The sequence below is a fragment of the Pagrus major genome, chromosome 22 (assembly GCF_040436345.1).
Source record: "Pagrus major chromosome 22, Pma_NU_1.0".
In the NCBI taxonomy this organism is placed as follows: Eukaryota; Metazoa; Chordata; class Actinopteri; order Spariformes; family Sparidae; genus Pagrus; species Pagrus major.
The window spans coordinates 21,969,333-21,992,688 of NC_133236.1; the positions used below are offsets into that span (position 1 = coordinate 21,969,333).

Consider the following 23,356-nt stretch of genomic DNA (forward strand, 5'->3'; position numbering starts at 1 on the left):
CAGACAATTCCATCTCAATTACTTTCAGATCACAATTAGAGCATGAAAAGGGCAAAGCTCTAACCAAGAGTTACATGCATCCTTACTTATAAGAAGCAAACTTAAAACCATCAAATCATTACAAAGAATAAATCATTTTCCTCATTTTCTACAAAAAAGCAATGTTACTACTAGATAACTCAAATATGCATTCGGTATATTGTACATGTATCAATATTAAGGCATCTTTTTAAAAAGCAAAAACATTTAGATTGAGACAACATGGAACATGGAGTAGAATCAAATCCTGACTGTCATTGAAAGCATCACACAGAGGTCTGTATGCCGTAAAAATATATTGAAATTTTTAATCTCTGCTTGTAGACAGAAACCACAAAAGACCCACCAAACAACTTGAGAGTGCTTTAGTTTAAAAACTGCAACTATTCTGTTTCAAGTCACAATGGCCTACAAGTTTAAAATCGTCTGTGGTTATAAGACAGACAGGTTTCTGTATATAGCTGCCCTGTATAGTTTAGTGGCAAAAACACTTTATATGTACCTTCTACACTCAAATTATTCTTTCTAAATAATATACATTACTAAAATCGCTCTCTTTGATTATAGGGATTGTAAAACAGTGTTTACATCGAGGTTCATCCTCACATCATTGTGGTCAAGCGCTAAATGCACGAGTTGCAAATGCAAGAGTTCACCACTATCTGACATATGGCCGTAGCTGGCATGTTGCACTGGAGCAAACATAGTGTTAGACAGGCTGTTTTATTCTAGGAATCTCTGACTGAAGTCACTAGCAGAGCGAGAAACGGCGAGAGTTAATGTTCATCTTGGTGACGCCGATGAGCCTCAGCGGGGCCGAGAGGCCCAGCCCCGGGGTGACTGGACATTCGCACAGCAGGTCCGACAGCTCATCCCGCTCCTCAAGCCCAAAGGTGGCGTCATTGAGCATCCGTCGGTGCAGGTGGCACGTCTGCTCTATCTTCAGCTTGTTGATGTCGTTTCGGAGTCGCATGAGCTGCCTGGCCAGCTGCTGGTCCTGCAAGCGCATGTCCGTCTGTTGGAGAGAGACAGGAAACAGCGGTGCTCAAACAACCTGCTGATTAACTGATTAATCAACTTTCTTTCAACCACATCTAATGGCCTTCCTCAGTGGATGGAGTTGTTAAGTAGCTGTGGAGATGGTTGAACTGATAGCACATCATGTAAGTTAGGAATTTTAATCACGTGATAATAGATGGTTGGATATGATGATAACTACTAAACCATCTCCATGACAACTGAGCAACTCCTTTTTTAAGAATTAATTGATGAAAATAAAACAGCTGGTTAAGTTCTTATATAATTAATTAATTAATTATATAAATATATAGTCATAATTTACAGATTTAGAGAATGTTTTCCTTTTTACTTATTTGTTTTTCTGCTGAAAGGTAGCGTGCATGTAGTGTGCACGTCTGTATGATAAATATCAAGCTACATCCAGAAGCAAGTTTGCCTAGCTTAGCACAAAGACTGAAAACAGGGGGAAACTATTAGATAAGCTCTGAAAAAAAACCCAGGCTAGCCATTACCTTCTGTTTCCAGTCTTCATTCTAAGCTAAGCTAATTGTTAGCTTCATTTTTGCCATGAGTGTGGTATCAATCTCCTCGTCTAGTCTTTGGCAACAAGGCAAATAAGTTTACTTCCAAAAATGTTGAACTTTTCGTCTACAAACAATTTTTAATTCCATGCTTCAGTGTTTTACGTACGAGTCGACATCAATTTAGACTTGGTTCTTGATCTAGATTCACAGGAGGTCAATGCATTCAGTCCTTATTGTCTATCTAAATCTCAAAAGCAAACTCACAGTGGGACACTGACAAACAAGTTTCTCATCATTAAGTGCTCTTAGTTTTGTCTCTTTCATGTCCACTGTCCGTGTGCAAAGATTATTCTCATCTCTCTTGTCCACTGTCTTTTTGGCTATGATTCTGCCTCTGACGGTGCCTCTTTGCGTGCTCAGTCCAGGCTTATGGACCGTGTGTGAATGTGCAGAGTAATTGAACAGAGTAAAAGTGATTACTCTTGCAAAAACTGTGTAACAGATGTCTGATGCAATTGCCTGAGTCCCAATCAATCTCACTCAATGATGTGAATGGGATTCTTCTGGCCAGTAATTGGACATTGTGTCCATTGTTTAATTCTAATTAGCTAAGTAGCAGGAAGTTATTTCCCAATCTGGCTTTTAACTGCAAAATTAAAAAGCTCTTCAAATAAAGAGTGTGATTCAAAGTGAATGAATCTCAATTATCTGACTGCAATAGGGACATCCAACGGCTGCATATACAAAACAAAACAAAATATATCAGAGATCCCAAATTTATAGTAAACTTACAACTTATAGTAAACTACTCCAACTACTGCAATGTCTCACCAGTTCTCTCCTCAGCCAACTGAGAGCTTCATCGATGTTCCCAAATCCTTTCAGTACACCTGAAGGCAACTTGCACTGAATCATCTCAGAGTTCACTACCGTCTCTTTGGGTGTGACTGCTTTCCCTTCAGGCTCAACGTGGATCGGGCCTTTTCCACTTCCTGGCTCCCTGAAGCTTTCCGTCTCGAGCCGGGCTTTCCACTCCAGGTAAGACGGTCTCCTGGTCTCCAGTCTTAATTTCTCAGTCAAGGCCTTTAAGTTCATGAGATGGTCATCTGTAGGCAAATCCAAGTCTTCCCCACATTCTGCTTCCTCGAGGACACAAGCTGGGTCCACCATGATCTGAGGAGCAGAGGGTACGTCCATCTTTAATGTGGTAAACAAAAAAAGCTCCCTAAAAATGTGTCAAAATAAAAATAGATATCTGTTCTTCATTGGTGGCCTCGCAGTGATGTGATCATGTCCTTCCTGCATCTATTTTCTCTGCTCTTTGTCAGCAAATTCGATCTTCAAAGGATTTCTGATGGATCCATTGGAGTTTTGAAGGCAGATGATCTTTAAAGCTGTAAAGAAGAGATGACGTAAGTTAGGAAACATTTGCTGACTGTATCACCAGCCATCATATTAAAATGACAAGAGATCAAATTAACGTGGCATCTGACAAAAAGGCTACACCTCAACTTTGTCATGACTCAGGCTCAGTTGTATAACAGGATAGATTTAATCTCAGAAAGACTGGATTAAAAGTAAAGTTAAACTTCTCTTTCCGTGTTCTCCTTCCTGCTGTAAACTAATTTAAATTGAGCATTTGGCTTCTCACATATCTAATAACACAGACACACTGAGGGAACACACCTACAGGATTTTTCATTTAACAGGAACAAATTGTTTCCATAGCAACAACACCGGGACTGTAAATGAATCAGCAATTTTCCGCCTCCTCCGCTTCGTCGACCTGAGGTGTCAGACGACTGGCGGTTGGGCACGATGGCTGATAGTGTTGCTCTTTTACCGAAAGCCCTCTATTTGCAGCTAAAAACGTTTGTCATGATAACACATGTTTCACAAATTACTTAACGGATCCGTAACATTATGGCATATTTAAGTAGCTCTCATAAGACGCGTTCACCTTTCTTTTTCAACAATGTGGATTTTGTCTCTGCGCTGAGCTAAATGCTAACATAGGCATGCTGGCAAGAACAGTCACAATGACCATCTTAGTGTGTTAGCATGGACACATCTGCTAATTAGCACTGAATACAAAGTATGGCAGGGGCTGAAGGCAATGTAATCAGTTTTGCAGGTACGTTGGTTCATAAACAAAAAGAAAAATTAGTTTTTACCAAATTTCACGCTATTATTCCAAAAGTTATCAAGATTTTTAACTTAAAACCACTAAGCCTATAGAGGAAAATTACATAGATTAAAAGGTTAAAGGTTGTGGTTAAAAGTTCATAAAGTCCTTTTATGCTACATGAGACAAAAAACAAACTTTTATATAGATGAGTGAGAGTTCAGGAGTCTCAGCCTGAGGAAAGACGCTGCTCCATAGTCTGGTGCTACGGCAGCGGATACTTCTGTATCTTTTGCCAGACAGCAGCAGGGTGAACACACTGTGGCTGGGGTGGGTGCTGTTTTTTAGTACCCTGAAGTAAGTAAATTAGTAAAGTTAGTGGGATTCTTCCACTGGTGATCATGAACCAGTACTTTTAGTCCACCCAGCTAGATACATCTGGGTGAGGATAGAGGCCAACAGGAAAGACTTGACTAAATAAATAAATAAAGTCACAAACTAAATCTTTAATAGAGCCTCTTAGATGATATAGCAAACACACACATAACAGCTGCAGCTACAGCAGACTTTAAGCCCAGTGTCCTCTTACACAGTATTCAAGCACTCAATAAGTGGTTAGCGCTCAGTTATTCCATAATGGGCACAGCAGACCAGCAGTGAAGTCATTGTATCTAATGATAGGCTTGGTCATTCTGCAAGGTAAAATAGACCTCTCGCTGTGAAGAATAGCTGACTTGTGGGAATGGATCCACTCCTTATTCCATAAAGGAATCAGTGTTTCTCTGGAGACCACATTGTTACAGGAGACCAATGAAGAAGGATGAAAATCCATACCACATGCATTTTTAAAGAGTTTGTAAAGACACTGTATCTCCAGTAAGGTAGTGATTTACACTGTGAACAGGAACTGCAGAGCTAAGAGTTTCAGAGAGCTGAGGAAAAGTGAGTGTGCAAATATTCGATTAAATATAATGAGCTGTGATCACAATTATGCAGAAATAAAGAGTTTAAAATCATAACGGCAAAAACCACCAAACCAGCCTCCTGCCGGTTACTTCATCATTTAAGTGGCACTTCTGGTGACCTCAGCCACTTCTGAATAGACCAGCAGGAAATATTTCTCTTAAGGAAGCCAAAATTTACATCCTGAATATCAAATGCACAAACGCTGACAAATCTTGGGAGGAAAAAGACCATTTATCCCCATTATCCAACTGGCATTTCACCAAACATCACCCATACATCCTTCTGGTTTCAAGGCACTAGGATTTGACTGCTCAGCAACATTCAGATGAGGTAATGCCACATCGATATAATTTATTTGGTGGTGTTGGATTATAAGATGCCAAAACCTGGTCTGGCTTCTGAGTCTGGCTCTCCTATCTGGACTGGAACATGAAGGCATGTCTACATAACAAACATGACTGCAGAATAACTAATCAGGCTTTAGTGTTAATCTCTCCAATCTATAACGCAACACACCTCTGAGTCATTTCCATCCAAGGGTGTTAAATTTCAAGATGGAGGGGGGGTTATGTGCTGATACACAGTGCTGTACATGAGAACATGAGCATTACTATCCATAAAAATCATCAACAGGGTCAAACGTTGACTCAAAGAGATGAGCAGCTGAACAGAAAAGCTATTCATAAAAGGAAACACCCAATTACTGTGGCATATTGGAGTCCTTTGTTATGGCAACAGAAACTCAATAAAACAGCCCGTGGTTCAAATTATACCACATTAAAAACCTAAGTAAATAAGAAGTAAGGTAGAAAAAAAAAAGAAGTAAGGAAAAAAAGTAAGGAAGAAAAAAGAAGTAAGGAAGAAAAATCACATTTATAAAGGCTAAGATATACTGCTTTAATTAAATCACAATATACCTACACTATTACTTTAATACTATAACACATGCACACACAGAATAAAGAAACTACTGTGGCTGAGGAAGTACTTTGATATTTTAATTAAGTAACTAAGTATTGTTAACTAAGTATATTTACTCAAGCACTGTACTTAAGTACAATTTTGAGGTACTTGTACATTACTTAAGTATTTCCATTTTCTGGTACTTTATACCTTCACTCCACTACATTTTGGAGACAAATATTGACATGAATACATGAATTTAATAACTTTAGTTCCTACTAACTTTTCAGATTACATGCAAAAACCTGATTCCAATAATTGGAAAAATGCTGAACCCAGAGTATACAGGGTATGCATACATGTAAATATATGTATAATTTACTTTTACTTGTTCGCTCAATACTTAAGTACATTTAATATCAGACACTTTAATACTTTTACTCAAGTCCTATTTATATGAGTGACTTTCACTTTTACCAAGGAAATATTTTAACATGATATCTTTACTTTTACTCAAGTAGCCTACGACTTTTGGTTACTTTATACAACACTGTGTAAAGGCACCAGAGTTAGCTGAATGGCTAGCTTTCATCTGCAGTCCCTTCGCCTGAGCATCCTAGAGTCAATACAAGTTAAAAGACAATATAAGTATTTTTTATTTTGTCTTATTAATGTGTAACTGCAAAGTGACTCATTCCTGGAGTTATCACATGAGCTACATGTAGTGGAGTAAAAAGATGAATGTTTCCCTCCGAACTGAAGTGGACTACAAGTATTTTTCTTTCCTTATTCACTTTTTAAGGGTGAAAAAAACACACAAAAAACATTAGCCTACTAACTAGCTACTATATCATGTATGTAGTAAGAATGTAACTTCAGCCCATATAAGGGGACATGTCAGAATATAAAGTTGTGCTCAAGTTAACCAACTTAATTGCTCATTTAGCAAAGCTTCCTAACATAAAAGCAACAACATGTAGTCCACATTGGTTTCTTTAAGGAATAGCCTAGCATGATTTCTGCATAAAAATGATACAACATTAAGGCTCGCGCTGAACTTAACGTCACGCGCGGATAACCCGAAGTGATGCTGGTGCGCAGACGCTCATTTTAACCTCCTCCTGCTGCCAGGTGAGACATTACCTGCCTCATTCAAAACTGCGTGCGGCTCGTCTACCTTGTGAGACTTCAGCTGCTGGAGTCCAACTTGTAGTCAGCCAACCTGAAGCCGAGCAAGCCGCATCACCGACGACCATCGAGACCCAGCTCCTGTGTCCGTCCCTCAGCAGCTCCGCGGTCCGCTTGTTTTTGAGCAGGAAGCTACCGGAGGAGGGGGGCGGGGCGGAGCGGCTGCGTCAGGTTCTGGTTGCTGGGAGACGCCCCAGGAATCCCTATCAGGCTTCCCGCCGCATGAATATTAATGAGGGTTGCAGCACAGACTGATAACTGAGCAACAGCTTCACTCTCACTCTCATTTATTTTCATTCAACTAAGATACAACACATTAACTTTATTCAAACAACACAGCTGGACAATAAGTAGAAACGTGAAAAATCCAAAATGCAGGCTGATTAAACCACAAAGTGTTCACTGGTTACACAATGAAATCCCTTATGAAAGTGACAATAATGAATTCTGTCAGAATAAATACAAAGAGCTCTTCAAATGTGGACATATCTAAAACAATTTAACAGCTTCCTGATGCACATTAATATCAGCCTTGTGCCACGTTAGGAGATGCTGTGAGTCTATAAGAACACAACAAAAAATAAATACAGATAGAAATAGAGAGTCTATTCATTTCAGTATAGCTTGTACCTTGGTGGTTTGTTTTAGTGCTGATTGTCTGCTGTGAGTCGTATCAGTGATGGGGGGACAAGGACCCAGGAATATTGATACTGACTGTCTCAGAGCCACGAGTGTCCAACAACGCTCCTGTATCGGCCCTCAAACACGCAAGTCAAATGGTAACAGATTTAGTTTGTGAAAATACAACTTACATCTATGCTTTTAATGTCCTTTAATAAGTTATTTAGCAACATGTGCTCATATGGCATTAACACCTATGACGTTTCTCTTGTAATGTCACACTTAATCAGAACCTTGACATTTAAGTTTTATTATAAATGTTTTTAAAAAAATACCCGTTTTATATAATTTTTCAGACATTCAGCAACTGATGTTTGATTGTCATATTGCTTAGTGATACATCTTTAAATCATGAATAACTCAAATTGTGCGGAATAAAACCTACCCAAATACCGATACACAAAGAAATGCAGGATTCAAAACTATTATTACTTAAAAATATGGCAAAGCGCTAAAATATCCAATGCAAAGAAATGTGACTTGCAGCCAGAGTGAATGTAAGGCTTGCACTTGGTTTGGTTTATTAATTGGATATGTATTATGGGGTTAAGTGTTGAGGCTGTGCTATCCTGCTTTTGAAAGATAAACTACCAGTCATATTCTACCACAAACACTGGAAAGCAACCTGAGGAACCTTTTCAAATTTGACAAGTGCAACCAGTACAAGCTACAGTCGACACAACACTTCTGAGTTCAACTACCATTAAAACAGATCAAAGGTTAAACATTTCTATATTCCCAGTTTCAGCAACACTGACAACTATCTATCATCCATGTGTCGACACACATGCACCTGAATGCATCGCGGTCACATTAAATTAATGTCCTACATGATGAAACATTTAAAAGACAGTAAGACAAGTTTAATAATTTATCATTTTGAATTTATAAACCATGTTCATCACTCAATATATTTATGAGATTAATGACTTTAAATATAAATTAATTTCATAAAGTAAGTTCCTCTATGTCATCATCAAATGAGCTGATGGCACGGATGGCAGGTCTGCTGTCTGCGACCTGTAGGGTGTTCAGGGAGGATGCCGGAGGAGTGGAAAACCCTGAGTTGTGGCTGAGCAGTCCTTCCCTTCTAGAACGCACTCCATTGGTAGATGGAGGACTGTTCAGGATCTCCATCTTATTGGAGGGGCTAACACCATCACCAACAGGTGTAGCCAGGGCACCAAATAGCTGCTGCATGAGGCTAGTCTTCCTGTCCTTCCCGGTTCCTCTTTCCTTTTCTTTCTCCGTCTCCACCCCTCTGAGACTAAAAACACCTATTGCTTCTAACGCAGAGTCCCTGTCCTCTGTGGGCGGCGGCGGAGGGAAGCCTGAAGAAACTCGGGAGGCTGAATTTCCAAAAGAAGGCGCGTAGCTTCCGAATGCCAAGTCATCACCGGAGATCTGGGACCGTAGCGCTCTCCTCCCCAGTCCTGTTGCAACAGCTCCACCCTCTATGCCTGATCTTCTCCTTCCACCTTCCCTGCTTCCAGCACCAGCGCGCAAACTGGCCGATTCTTCTGATTCTGTCAGGTTAAAAATGGAAGAGTTCCTCTGCTCGGGAAGACGAGGAGAAGAATGGTTACTGGAGCCCTTACTGGACTCAGAAGACATGGTGTCCTGGGCTCCGTGGTTCTGACGGTCTATTTCAAGCATCTTAGCCAGCAGCTGTTCCTTTTTGCGATGTGCTTCCTCTGCTTCTTGCTGATTGGCCAGGGCATCCTGGTTCCACTTCCTCACCTCTTCCAAGACATGGCCGGGCTTCCTGTTATTCTCTTCCTCCTGGTTTAACAAGGAACTCGTCCTCTTTCTGTCTTCTTCCTCCTTTTCTTTCTCCCGGCCTGCGGACAGAAAATGAAGCCATTACTTTTACTTTTTTATGCCTTTTACTAATTTCTATGCATATGTATATTCTCTGTTTATCTTACCATTTCTGAGTCTTTTTGCCTTCTCCTCAAGCACATTTAGCTCCTGGTTGAGTTGCTGTTTCTCCTTGTTCTCCTTCACCGATTCATTCTCTTTGTCTCTGTCTTTTTCCCCATCTCTCATCTTCTGCTGTTCCCACTTTTGATGTCTGTCTTCTGTTTCTGCCCGTCTGTCCTCTTGGTTAGGCTCCTTTCGACATAAATTGATTGAGAGAAAGAGGCATGAGTAACAATGAGAGAGGAGGAAGTGTGGACGTGGAGGTACAGTAAAGTACAGTCACTTCTTTGTACCTTGAGTGACAGGTAGTCATCAGGTGCCTGTTCACTGTACTCGTTTGCATCGGTGATGGCAGGTGGAGGTGTGGGGAAATCTAGACTAGACAGTCTGTCTGTCGTCTGGACTGCCTTGCTGCTATTCCTGCTGGGGACTATAGGTGAGAGATTATATATTAGAGTCCAAACCATGACCAGGAAGTATATACGGCACATAAATCATGAACAGTCACCAACAGTTAGGCCTTACCTTTCCGCTTTGTGCCACTGTCAGCATCTTTTCTTAGTGGTGGTTTCATCATGCGGTTTGCATAGATGTTCTTGGCATCTAGTTCTCTCTCCTTCTCCTGATAATAAATGAAATCATCAAATTGCTAAATAAAATTACGGACACATTTGGGATAATCTAAGTACACAACTCAGCAAAATTATTTTATGCAGGAATGTTAGACAACATATCTTCAAGTATGTCATTATATATATATGGACCTTGAGTTTATTGGTCAGTCGCTCCAGCTCCTCCTGCAGAGTCCTGATCTCCTCCTGGGCGCTGATGGTCTTCTTCCTCTCTGCAGCCAGCTGCCTCTGGTAACTGCTGTTGCTCAGCTCCACGCTACGCTCCAGCTCCTTCAAACACACACAGGACAACGAATGCACTTTCCGACTGCCGCATGACAAAAAGGAACTCAAGTCTGATGAGTCGCTTTATGGATGCCAGGATACATACAAACAAATTTGAAGCAAATGAGTGCGTGTATTGCTGAGTACCCACAAGTGATTGTTTAACTAGCTATGGAATAGCCTTGTAAACTAGACATCTATCATTTGTTAAATCTAATGTATAAGCTACATTTCAAAAAGGACAGGAAAGATCATGTGCAGGAATAGTCTATTGTAGGAATTGAGTTTTCTGATAAATTAATTTACCTTGATCTTTTGTTCTGCCTCTTGGGCCCGTGTCTTCTCTTCCTCCAGCCTGCGGCTTAGCTCGTCTCTGGCGGCTAACTCTCGCTGGTCGACCAGCTTCTTCAGCCGTGCTATGGTCGTCCGACTCCTTTGCAGCTGCTCCTCGCTGTCCTTCAACCGTCGCTCGGCTGCCCGCTCCCGCTCTTGAGTGCGCCTCAGCCGCTCACGCAGCACTTGGGTTTCATTGGAGTGGCGCGCCAGTAGCTGAGAAATCTCGCTCTCGGTGTCGTCATAGCGCTGCAGGGCTTTCTCTTGACGCACCTGAAGCTGCAGCGCGGGAAAGCAATTAGTCCACTTTAGGATGCCACAGGTGTTTCAAAGAATCTGAAGGTAAAAGACCATGTGATTGGTTTTAAACTTAACTAGATGGTTAGGCATACCTGTCTGAGAACTCGATTCTCCTTCTGCAGCTCGTCAGTGCGCTGCTGCAGCTCAGCGAGTGAGTTGCGCAATTCATTGATCTTTAGCAGGCGGGCTGAAAGCATCCTCTTGGTGACCAGGTCCAAGTCTTTAGGGGGTGTGGACTCCTTGCTTTGTGAACGCACTCCCCTGCGGTGCTGCTGGGTCAGGGGTTGGCCACCTGGACGCTGTGGGCGAGACACACCCCGACGCCCCACACCACCTGCGAGGCAGAGGAACACACATGATATTGAAAAAAATTCAAAGTAATGACAAGAAACACGTTTACATGTACAAGTGCACCAGGAGAGGTGAATATTAATTAAATTTGATGCAAAAAAAAAACAACATAATTAGTGTGTTGTCAAGAAAGTCAAAGTTCAGGGTAAAAAACTGCTTATAAAAATCTTAATCCAGTCTTAATGACCACATTAAAATCTGCCTTACACTGCCATCATCTGGACAGTACAGGGAAATTAAAAAGTAAGGGTGAAGATAAATGTATTTATCTGTCCATTCACACATCCTTCATTACATACCCGTCTTGTAAAGGGGGCTGTTAGAAGTCCTCTTTGCCCTCATCCCTCTCTGAGGCAATGGGGATGGAGTCCGGGACTGGGAGTAAGGTGAGAGTGATCTGTCTGAAGGAGACTCATTCTCGTAATCCTCAGAGTAATAAGAGCGACTACTTCTCCGCCCCTCTCCATCTGATATCTGGTCCCGATCTGGATCAGAATGCCACGTTCTTGTTTTTGATCTACCCTCAGCGATGTCTTCCTTTTCCTCCTCATCCCGGATCTTGTCCCAGTTGTTCTTTTTGTGTTTTTGGACGGACGAGTCACGGGAATCTTTCCTTGTACTCCGCAGTGACTGACGACTTTGATCGGCATCCCGGTTGTCTTCATAAGGGTCGGTTTTGTTTTCTGATTCCATGTTGTCACTTTGAGAAGAAATGCTGTGTTGGAAGAAATGAGAAGTTTTTTCTGAGTTACAGTTTAACAATAACACAGGCTTACTTGTACAGAATGTACCTTACCTGATTTAATAGACTTACATTAAAAGTCCCCTGATAAACTGACATCATCGTTGGTATTGAGCAACCAGGATGAAATTCTCAAAATTAATCCAAAACAGTCATAAGAAACTAGGCCAACGGGTTTCTCTCAGGTTTTCCGTATCGTGTGCCTTGGTCACTAAGCGACAACACACATGAGGTGGAATTTTCCATGAGGCTGAATGATGTATGATATCACTAGTCTACACCACTGCTGCTGCTACATACAAAATGCTAGCCTGCCCCCATCTGTCCAGGTGACTCATTAAACGGCAAGACTATTATCTCTGACTGCAGTAAGATACACATGTACACATACGTTTAAAAAATACAAGAAAAAGAGCAGAAAAAATATAGTGAATGAAAAGGGTTCAGCTGTTCTAATCTGATATTTTAATTCTGTTGATTGTAGACATGTTGTTGCATATTTATGATAGAAAGCACCACATATATATCTTGTATATATTGCTGAATGGTTTTCCATACACTCTGTGAAATGCAGAATTTGTCTGATATCATGTATCTGTATCTGCAAGCCTTAATGGTATGTAATTTTTAGTTTTTCTACATTAAGCAACTCCTACATCTCCACACAATCGACACACAAAACTCAAAAGAAAAGAAAAAGTCCAGTGCCTCTAGATATTATTTGCCATTGTTTGTAAGAGATCAAACAACCTTGAGTCCCTTGAATAATACTGAGGGGCCTCTGCGCCCTTTAATATTTGTGTTAATGACAAGGTCGTGCAGTCATCTTGCTCTTTCATCAGCCCTGACAATAACACAATCACTTGATGGACATGTATCTATGGCAACAGCAGTACACACACCAGCAGCAGCATCATCATCATCAGCATAAATAGAAAAGGGCATAATTGCAGGTCAAGCGGAGCAGAAATGTCCTACATCCGAATACAAAACTGTTTTTGAAAACCTGTTTTGTTTTTTTTCTGTTTTAAATGTTTAACTATACCTAGTTCATCACATGCAGAGACTTTAATAGTAAATCATGTCATGTCATTTAGGCCTACTGTTTGCTATCCCCTCTAATCATTAGCAAGAAATACACATTTAAATTACACATAAGTGATATTAATCTCAAATGTTTTTGATGACAAAAAAGTGATGATGATAATTATACTAAGCACAGTACAGTAGTATCCAGTATTTAGCACTTACCACAAAGGTTACATTATATCCCCATCATCTCTGTGGCCGTCATCACATCTTCTGCTTCATCGAGCTCATGTCTGACTGTCTCCGGAGGCTCTTGATAATGATATTTGCTGAGAGAATATACTCAGTCAGGCGAGAAGCTCCCTGGTGAAAGCAGATGTACACACAGATGAGTGTTATCAAGGGCTTCCTGTAGTGGTATAACATGCTAGCTTCCCCGGCCTGCTGTGAGTGACACGAACAGATTGGATTAAAATGGACCGTCTGCTGTTGACAGGTGCATTGTTGTCAGACTGCCTGCCATGTAGCTAAAGGCAACACAATGTAGCTAGCACCTGAGCAACCACATCTTAATGGGCCCTTTACTCAAATGCAGCATTATTAATTAGACGTGGATAAGAGAGAAAAGAGGGTGACTCTCCTAATACCATTTCAGCGTATTGACATTAGCAAACATTAGCCTTTAACGGGTTGTTGGAAGCTAACGTTGAGAGAGGACTGACTTATTGGTGATAGCTTACTGTGCTAGCATAGCAACAAAAAACTACCATCAACAGGTGGGGGTCGCGTTTTAGCCTTACCGCTTTGTGACTGCTGGCACCAACCTGTCCGTTTGCCGCATTTACTCCTGTACACCGTCCCGGCTTTGTCTGCTTTACGTTTAACTTTGGAGCAATTAGTTACCTGCTCCTTGTTTAGACTCCATCGGCTAACGTTAGCCACACAGCTTTAACTACTAGCAAGCTAGCATGAACTTTGACGCTAGCTAACTTAGCAACCGTTACTTATAGATATATGAGGACATAACGTTATTCGTCCGCCCTTCTCGGAAAAAGTATCGTTTGAGAATGCGCCACCCTGTAATTATCCACAGCAAAACAAGAAGACGGAGTAATCCTGGCCGTCAGGGGCGTTCAGATAGTATTTTTTTTTTTCGTCCACGCCTTCAGGAGCCAGTCGTACCGCTGACGCTGTACCATGGCAACCGCAGCACCCCTGCAGTACCACCTTATCGCCAGCGTGGCGCTATAGTGCGTGTTGTCATATATTTATATATATATATATAGATATATAGATACTGTATGTTTTTCAGTAGATTTATGCATACCGCATATTTGCTTTGTGTCTATGTAATATACTACTGTTGTTTTGCCATCTGATAGGTAGGATATCACGACCAGTCAAAGGTTATTGGGATCAGTCAATCAGACTTTATTCAAATAACACTTTTCATACAAACAAATTAAAACAAAGTGCTTCACAGCAACCAATACACTGAGGAGGAAGTGATGACATAGTTTATCCCCCATTCTCTGCAATATTGAAATTGTGCTGACGTTTTTAAGGCAACATATCAGGGTGCATGTACACAATCTGTCAGCTCTTCATATTTGCAGCGGTACTGCAAGATAACAAGCACATGCATGGTGCCTCCACCAAGGCTGTGCATCCACTTTTTTTGTAGCCCAGTTATGGAAAATGTTCAGAAAAATCTGATCTCCAACAGGATTAAAATCTGCATCAAAATACATATAGTAATAAACAGTCAATGGATACAAAACCAGATTTATTTATTTATTTATTTATTTATTTATATATGTGTAAAGTGCAGCTGAATCTGGAGCCACACCACAAACTGGTAGAGCCATACCGAAATTCACCAAATTTAATTTAAAATCAGACTTATGCTACTAAATGACATACAAACAAACTGGTACAAAAAAAATAAATAATAATAATTTAAAACCAGAACTTTCAGCAGGGAAATGAAGCAATCACGTTGTTTGTTTGTTGTTTTATTGTGGAAAACCATGACCGGAAGTCCAGTGCTTTGTATGGTGTGTGTTGCTGTGAGAGTCGCTGAGCGCCACAGAGAGCAGCGGAGACGCTCGCACGCTGTTTTATTATCATGCCTCAGTGTAAATGCTGGGGACGAGTGTCTTCTCTCATCTGAGACACAGCCCGCAGTTTAAAGTCTCTTCTTGTGAGTTTGGGAATAAACGACACTCGCTGCCGACAAACACTTTTAGTTTGTTTGTGCGCATTTGGGATTAAAAATGGTCATCAAGGTTTACATCGCCTCTTCATCCGGCTCTGTCGCGGTGAGTGTTCACAAGCGTGTTTTTCAAGCGTGTTGACAGTTCGCACATTAAAAGCAGTCAAATGTGGACATGCTCGAGAAATCCTATAATCTTATTATAATGAGCCTTATGTAACTGTTTGCGCTCATCTACTCCAGGCTGCTCACACAAGCAGTGGAAGTGGTCAGCATCATTAAGACGGGGAGGCAGGTTACACACCAACGCGCTGCAGATGCACGTTTTTAATTGGCAAAGGTGGATTTCTCTCGTGTGTCCTGTGCAATGCAAACGAGTTTGAGTTGCAGCACCTTTTATTTTGTAGGAGCCTAATAGATAACGCATTCTTGTAAAAGCCTACAGGTGGAACAAAGTGCGTGTGTGGCGTGCAAACATGCCTCGAGTGGCCCATTTGCATTATCCAAGGATGTTCAGGGGCGGACAAAATAACAGGAACACCTCATGGCTTCAAAAAGATTCACAAACATAATCTGTAAGAGAGATGCTTACTCCTTAGAAAAAGGGCAGGGCATTGTTTTAATCAAGCTTTTCATCTTTGAAACCATCATCAGGAGAAGCAGGTCCATGTACACCTCTGGAACAACGCTTTTTTTGGGGGTTAACCTTACTTTTTTTGTGTGTTTTGAGATCTTCCTTTCAACTTGTTCGTCTGCTGTGCGATTCTAGGAAGGGGTTCTTACGATTTGAGCAGCTGTGGGGCCAACTTACTCCAAATACACGAGACTGATGTCAGTATAGTTCATTAGAAGGCCATTTACTGTGTCTTGTGTAGTGCTACTTGTGACAAATGTACTTATTGTAAGTTTGGACAAAAGCGTCTGCTAAATGCCCTAAATGTAAATGTAAATGTAAATGTAGTGCTCAATTGATCAGCAGAACATTTCAGCTTCTTATATATATATTAAAAAAAGATAGATCCACATTGAAAATAATAGGTAGTTGCAGCCTCACTCCGGTTGCCCCTTTTGGGAAATAACAGGCACATACCATTGAGTAGACCCAGCTGATATTAAGTATAAGCAGAAAATCATCAAACAACACTCCTGCGCAAATGCTTCAAGCCTTAGGTAATGGCACAGATGAGTAATATATTTATTTTATCGTGCTCCGGCCTTAGAAGAGGGCAGCACAATCTCTGAGCGTTTACAAAGGAGTTATTTTTAATCCTATGACACATACATTCAAAACACACAGACTCCCTCTCTCCTCTCTCTCTCACACACACACACACACACACACACACACACACACGCACACAAGCACGGTCAGGCACGCCTGAATGGGTCCACCATTTGGGTCAGTTATGCGAGCGCGGAGCTCATGTGAATGTGATTCACTCTGAATGCTTTTGAATTGAGTTACAAGTGATTGAATGAAGAGGGAAAGGTGAGGCTGGATCCCCTCAGCTGATTGAAAGTGAAATGGATGGGTTTGCGTGAAAGAAAGAGTGTGAGACTGAGGCGGTGGAGGAGGAGGAGGATAATTCTGTGTGACGGTCAGGGGTTGAAATCTGGAAAATAGAAAGGGATGTATAAGCATTAAAAAAGGCAGACTCAAGGAGAAGGTAATAATCAAAACACTACAGTGTCCTCATAAAAATGAGCAGTTCACGGCTTAACAACAGTGGATTAGTGGGGCGGAAATCATCGCCACAGAATGAATGAAGTGCAAATTAGGTTATCCCCCCCCTCCTCAGAGGGTATGTATCAGGGTTAGCCTCATCAGACTGTTTGTCCAATTCCTAATGGCTTGATAATGATCCTAAATGTAATTAAAAAATACTCCCCACTATGTATCCCCACATTATCTGATCTAAGAATGATTACATCAGAATCAACAATCGATTAGTTGTCAACTAAGAAATTAACTATTTTGACAATCGAACAAGGGGTTTTGAGTCATTTTTTAAGATTTAAAGGAGACATATCATCATGTTTTCCCTGTCCTTCCGTGTTTTATATAGGTTCTTGTGCATGTAAAAGGTCTGGGAAGTTAAAAAGGTCAACGTCTGCGCCAACTGAAACTCCTCTCTCCCACAGAAAACACTGCTCCTGAATGTCTCGTCAGTACTCCCGCCTTTAATTCTGTGACGTTGTGACATCAGACTGCGTCGCCATGTCACACGACTTATGCCTATGTTCACAGCACAGGTGAAGCTAAGTGTTAGCTGAAAACACGATAGGGCAGACCACAGACTAGGTGAGCGGTGGTGTCTCAGGCGTGTGTGAGCTGAGCAATCAGAGCAGCCTGGGTATTTTGGAGCAGGGTTTTTAAAGGAACAGGAGCTGAGACAGAGTGTCTCAGACAGGGGGGGAATACAGTGCTTGTGTGTATGAGAAAACCGATGTGTTTTTGGAGCATTAAAGCATGTTAACCTATTAAAATAAAAAGATGAACCTGAAAATGAGGACAATATGTCTCCTTCAAAGGTCCTACTTGTAAGAAAAGCTGATTTTTGGGGGGATGGCAGCCAGCCCGACCTACAATCCCAACGCGTCGGTATTTTACGAGTTGGGAACAAGACTCTTACTAAGATTTTCTTACAAATGTGGTGGTTTTGTTTCTTTATTTCTCTGTTTTTGGTCTTTGGACAAAACAAAACATTGGCAAGGATGTCATCTTGGGCTTTGTAAAAAACATTTTTCAGCATTTTGGGACATTTTATGGCCCCATTGCTAGCTCCAACAAATCAGCAAATGTCTTGTTGATCAGGATGGACGTAATTCATGTATTTTTTTTAAATTTTCATTACATTTCCTCTCTCTCCCCATGTCTCTCTCTGTCCGTGGATTAATCTTAACCTCCAGTTAATCCCCACATTTCAGAACGTGCTCACAAACAATGCATGCATACTCATATACTGTAATGAGTGTTTGGATGGCTTTAATCCTACATGCACACACACACACACAAAAATCTGAACTCACCCATCCCCTGACACACACTTTCCTTCACCCTCACCGGGGGCACCTCTTTCATTATTTAGACTCACGCTGCCTGCCTGTGAGCTGAGAGGAAGGTCGTATCATTTATATGGAAGCCAGCGATGTGACATACAGTACAGATGAGAAAATAACATTCCTTGTGGAGTTTTAACCTTTGACCAGAACAAACAGACAATCGGTATCCTTGAAATGAATTTGCTTTGCTGTGAGAGTCCAGATAACGCTGTTTTATAGACAGGGTGTGTGTCCAGAACAATCCCTTACTGTCTTTAAAGTAAAACAATAGCTCCATTGTGGCCTTTAGCATCATTAAAATAATGGACACACATGGCATGAACACACACACACAAGCACACAGGGTAGATACCATTCATTTTTCATCATTTTACTACATTTTTGTTTGTTGTTGTCTTTTCAATCAAAGGCAGAATAACTAGAGAAATGTTTTCAGGATAACTGGATAATAAATGTTAGCGTTCAGCCACAAAATAAGCCCCTGTTTAAATTAGTCCGCACTGCTTGACCTCAAACTGTTTTGAATAATCAGCCTTTGTGATGTTAATGAACACTCAGTGCATACATAGACATAATACAAGGTAGCTGTGAATGAAAAAGAAATTAAAAATAGGCACAAAACAAAACTGTTGGTCGACCATCAGGGAGAGAAAGACGCTCACTCACAGTGGCAGGTCTGAGACATATGGACTGTGTCTCTCGTGTCTAATTTGTTTATGACCTCCTCCTTCCGTGGGAGTTTTCTGTCTTCTAAAATTATCCTTGGACTTTTTTTTTTTCTCTCTCTCAGCATTCACAAACACTGTCATGCAGTTTCACTCGCACACAGGGCCTCCCAGAGCACACAGGACAATACCACAGGGAGCTGTTGCATCCATCCCGTTGACCAAAGATGGGAAAGGACACATGAAACATCCCGATTCATTACTTTTAAGAGCATCATAAAAACAAGATAGCTATTAATTGTTAATTTTCAGTCGATAACCTCACAAAAACTCTCCTGATGTGATAAAAGGTCATAGCGTACCGTACAGGAAAAGTATGTTGGCTTTCTGGTTTCAAGGCTAAGCTCTTCCACTAATCAATAATCCTTCTTAATGTCCCTGTTACCAAAGGAGTCGCTATGCAATGAATACATACGCTCCACATGTGTGTGTGTGTGTGGTTCGATTGGTGTCAGCTTACAGTTTGTTATTGCAGGAACAGCAGACGGAGACAGGGTGAATGTCATACACACATGCTGTACAGCGTCCAGCTGCACTTCATGTACACATACATGAAGGCAGTATAAGATGTGTTTGTGAATATTGTTGACTTTGTTTCCTTTTAATGTACATGTGAATCTACTCAACCATCCCAATCCAACCCTCCTCCACCCTTCTTTATTTCTTTCTTTAATTCATTTTCAACCTCCTCAGGTAAAGAAGCACCAGCAGGCAGTGGTTGGTTTCCTGGAGGCAAATCGAATCAGCTTCCAGGAGGTAGACATCACCATGCTGGAGGAGCAGAGGCTCTGGATGTACCGTAACATCCCCAGAGACAGGCAGCCGGAGAAGGGCAACCCGCTGCCTCCGCAGATCTTCAACGAGGATCGCTACTGCGGGGTATATTGGAGATTTGTTACTGTTATTAATGAGCAACTGTCCGTAAGGTAGTTCTGTACAGCACAGCGTTGTTGGAGCATTTGTTCTTTAAAGGTACAATATGAAGTTTTCATTGATTCTCCTCAAAATGCATTACATGTGTTCCTATGGATGACCATTGCAACAACTGTACCGCCCTCTGCAGTCTATAGATCTTCATCATGTCCCCCTGTGTTCATCACTGGCAATTAAAAAGATGGGTGACACAAAAATGAAACCACAATATTTTCCAAAATGTCTATTTTTGTTAACATGGAGGGGGAGGGCTTTATAACGCAGCCAGCCACCAGGGGGCGATCAGGATGATTTGGCCTCACTTTTGGGGAGCTGTCATCTCATCCATCGCTACACTGTATATTTTCAATCTACACCTCCTCCACCCACGTTCTTGCTGTAGATACGGAGGTGGGGAATGAGGGGGAAACGACTAAATCAGACCTCAACCACATTCTTAAGAAATGTAAAATAAGTTTTTACCAGCTGAGATCAAAACGTACTCTTCGGTCCATTAGCTACGACAGCCCTCAAGCTCGCTAGTTGTTTTAAGAGGTTGGTAGTCGACCTAAACCGTCTTAAATTTGATTGGATAGATGTATGCCACCAAGTTTGCATGAGTCACACTGTAAATATTTTACAGGAAGAGCAGACAGAGGTGTTGATACATTTGTTTTAGTTTTATATAGAATCAAACAAAGAGACAACAGAACAATAAATACAGTTTTAGAGGGTTAGGGTTAGAAATTATTTTAAAAGTGGAAACCATGAGATTTAGGTTTTCATATACATGGTTGAGCTAACTACTCTGGAGAATGAGTTTGATCGGTTAGTGCTTGCCAGTTTATGTCCTCCCCTTTTGCAAGCTTCTCTGTAATCCTGTCGTAATCCAGTTTCATGGATGGGGCAGATTATCTGCTCTGCCTGCCGTCACTCTCACTGGCCAAGGTAATCCAACATTATTCTGCAATGTCACAGTGATTTATATTAAAAGCAGCAGTGGAAAGACTGTTTGTTTGGCAGGGATGTTTACAACCATCTTTCAAACTTGGAGAGATTATGTAACACTGAACATCCTCATTTTTTTGTCCTCCCCCTCAGGACTATGAAGACTTCTTCCAGTCAAAGGAGAACAACACTGTGTTTACATTCCTTGGGCTCAGCTCCCAGCCATCAGTGAAAGTAAGAGAGAGATTATTAACACTAATGCATGCATTCAGATTCTGAGATACAGAAAACAAACTGCTGTCTCTGTGGTATAAATCATACAGCCAACGAGGTTTGCTGTCAGTCCCGACTTCCTCAAACTAAACTAAACACTGCGACATGTCCCCACAGTGCTGGATCAGCAGCTCTAGTTTCTGCAAGCTGAAACATTTACTGTGTAACTTATTGGTATTTCATGCACATCAGCTTTTTGTGGTGGGGAAAAAGAGAAGTCCTCTTACATGCAGCCGAATCCTCCCCTCAATCTGTTTGACAAAAATCAATATGTATGTGCTGCTGCTGCTGCTGTGTCTCCCAAAGATCCTCTTAGAATCGAAATAACTGTCACCCCTACATCAACCACTGTTCAGGGGTTCATTTGATCAGGAAAATGAATACATCACTCAGTAGAGTATCTCACATCTTCACCTTAGAACTTGGCTACATCGGTCTCTTTTGGCTGAAAACAAAAGATTACAGTGACCACTAGATGATCCAATTGTCAAGGATCAAATTTCCATTTATCACAGGAGAGTACTTATTTAATTTTACCCCTGGTCCATCCTTTTGCTGTCCCTCTCCGAGATGTTGATTGGATAACTGAGTTAAAAGAGATCTGATTACGAATAAACCAGCAGGACGTTGCAGATGGATTGAGTCTGGAATGTTGAGCAGAGAAGTCTGGCTGTGTAGCATACTGTATAATGTGCTTTAGACAGACGATACTTATTCAATCTCTATCCCCTTTTTCCCCTGATCTCTAGGATTCTGAGTCGTAGCCTAGATCCAACTGCCGGTATGTGACATCCAGGGACCCTTCAAATACGAGGACAAAACCCGCATCGCTTCCTGTTCCTGTGTCTGTTCCTTCTGCTACGATGCCACCATGTTGCCAAACATCCGACCCAGTGGATTTTACCCTGTATGACCTCTCCTGACTCGAGAAATCAACATTCCACCATCACATCCAAGAAGGGTCTGATTCTCACAGAATTGGACAAACTCTATAACGGATGCTTTTGTGTTTCCTGTATTTTTTTTTCACACATTGTGACAAACACTGTCAGTAGCATAAATGCTGTGCAAACTAGAAGACAATGTAGCAGCTTTTGCATAATTCGCTTTAGGTCAACCTACAGTGCAGTTGACGGGGAAGAACTGATCAGGCACTAGTCACCTGAACACACACCTATACTGTGTGTGTGCATGCCTTAGTGTGTATGTGTGTATCCGTCTCAATCAGCAGATGTTAATGAAGGCCACGTTAAGTGAGGGGACCTGAGAGGCAGCACTCAACGCAACCTGAAACAACCCCGAGGCCTATAGCCATCACGTCTGGCGGTGTGTGCGCGCATGTGTTTGTGTGTGCATGTGTGGGAGTGAGGATGCTTTTCTCAGAGGTGAGGGTTACACTCCAGCTTATCAAACAGCAGAAGAGACCAAATGCTAAGTATCCTAAAACATATGCATAAAGATTATACGTCATATCATTGCTAGCGCTCATGCTAAGTTCGTAGTCACCGCGATCAAATAAAACAAACTTTGTTCTTGTATCGTTCCACTGCCAAACTAATTTGATTAAAGGACCAGGTTGGCGTTATTTGATAAATTTTTCTTATTGTCTACAAATCCAATAAAAAGACTAAAGTCAACAATGTGTAAGTCTGTGTCTCAGCCCTACCTTAATCCTACCATAGACTGATTAAAACATGAACAGTCCGTTGTGAATATGGAGATGTATGCACATTTGGGCTTTAGTGAATATTTACAGCTGCAATCGGATGTTTGTGGGACTGAGTCAAAAACTACATGTCGAAGTATATTATAATGAAGGAACTCATCACATTGTGCAGTTTAGACTGGCGCTCTGCAGCACAGGGGAATTAAATACGTTCATTGTTGATTTCTGGTATTTTCGTGGAATTTGTTGACAGCATGAGAAATATAGATCATCGCCAGCTTTACCCTTTAATCAAGACCGCTGCAGACAAAGCATGCTTACAATCAGGGCTGCATGAGCTATAGCAGTACAGCTCACAGATTATTACTCCAAGTCTTATCTGACAGAAGACGGGAGATAAGAAATGATAGTTTGTCGCTGAGAGATAAACGAGTGGCAAAGCTCTGCAATCAGCTTCCCCTGCTGCGACTCCCCTTCCATCTATATATTTTCAAATGTAAGTAAACACATGATGAAAAGTGAGGACTGGCGTTT

At 41.3% G+C, this 23,356-nt stretch overlaps 3 protein-coding genes across 3 annotated transcripts; 1 reads left to right on the forward strand and 2 right to left on the reverse strand.

Moving 5' to 3' along the window:
* Positions 1 to 745: 745 nt before the first annotated feature.
* On the reverse strand, positions 746 to 6,839 carry fam167ab (family with sequence similarity 167 member Ab). The gene is made up of 3 exons (XM_073493300.1): positions 6,755 to 6,839; positions 2,415 to 2,977; positions 746 to 1,054 (listed from the first exon to the last, which is right to left on the reverse strand). Exons 2-3 carry the CDS (start codon positions 2,778 to 2,780, stop codon positions 791 to 793), a joined length of 630 nt encoding a protein of 209 aa, XP_073349401.1. The 5' UTR covers positions 2,781 to 2,977; positions 6,755 to 6,839; the 3' UTR covers positions 746 to 790.
* A 196-nt stretch (positions 6,840 to 7,035) lies between these two features.
* On the reverse strand, positions 7,036 to 14,163 carry lca5 (lebercilin LCA5). Its single transcript, XM_073492277.1, has 10 exons — positions 13,821 to 14,163; positions 13,243 to 13,383; positions 11,549 to 11,964; positions 10,991 to 11,232; positions 10,572 to 10,877; positions 10,134 to 10,271; positions 9,895 to 9,991; positions 9,663 to 9,799; positions 9,375 to 9,561; positions 7,036 to 9,287 (listed from the first exon to the last, which is right to left on the reverse strand). The coding sequence occupies exons 3-10, from the start codon at positions 11,940 to 11,942 to the stop codon at positions 8,395 to 8,397; spliced, it is 2,394 nt and encodes a 797-aa protein (XP_073348378.1). The 5' UTR covers positions 11,943 to 11,964; positions 13,243 to 13,383; positions 13,821 to 14,163; the 3' UTR covers positions 7,036 to 8,394.
* Positions 14,164 to 15,142: 979 nt separating this feature from the next.
* Positions 15,143 to 22,796, forward strand: sh3bgrl2 (SH3 domain binding glutamate-rich protein like 2). Its single transcript, XM_073492234.1, has 4 exons — positions 15,143 to 15,341; positions 19,717 to 19,902; positions 21,037 to 21,117; positions 21,906 to 22,796. The coding sequence occupies exons 1-4, from the start codon at positions 15,297 to 15,299 to the stop codon at positions 21,918 to 21,920; spliced, it is 327 nt and encodes a 108-aa protein (XP_073348335.1). The 5' UTR covers positions 15,143 to 15,296; the 3' UTR covers positions 21,921 to 22,796.
* Positions 22,797 to 23,356: the final 560 nt, after the last annotated feature.

Coding starts and splice junctions, on each gene's coding strand:
- lca5 (XM_073492277.1), bottom strand. CDS start 11,942: ATGGAATCAGAAAACAAAACCGACCCTTATGAAGACAACCGGGATGCC. Junction 10,272..10,571: donor AGGCAGAACAAAAGATCAAG/GTAAATTAATTT, acceptor GTGTGTTTGAAG/GAGCTGGAGCGTAGCGTGGA. Junction 9,992..10,133: donor GACTGACCAATAAACTCAAG/GTCCATATATAT, acceptor ATTTATTATCAG/GAGAAGGAGAGAGAACTAGA.
- fam167ab (XM_073493300.1), bottom strand. CDS start 2,780: ATGGACGTACCCTCTGCTCCTCAGATCATGGTGGACCCAGCTTGTGTC. Junction 1,055..2,414: donor GTTGGCTGAGGAGAGAACTG/GTGAGACATTGC, acceptor TCTCTCCAACAG/ACGGACATGCGCTTGCAGGA.
- sh3bgrl2 (XM_073492234.1), top strand. CDS start 15,297: ATGGTCATCAAGGTTTACATCGCCTCTTCATCCGGCTCTGTCGCG. Junction 15,342..19,716: donor CTTCATCCGGCTCTGTCGCG/GTGAGTGTTCAC, acceptor CAACCTCCTCAG/GTAAAGAAGCACCAGCAGGC. Junction 19,903..21,036: donor ACGAGGATCGCTACTGCGGG/GTATATTGGAGA, acceptor CCTCCCCCTCAG/GACTATGAAGACTTCTTCCA.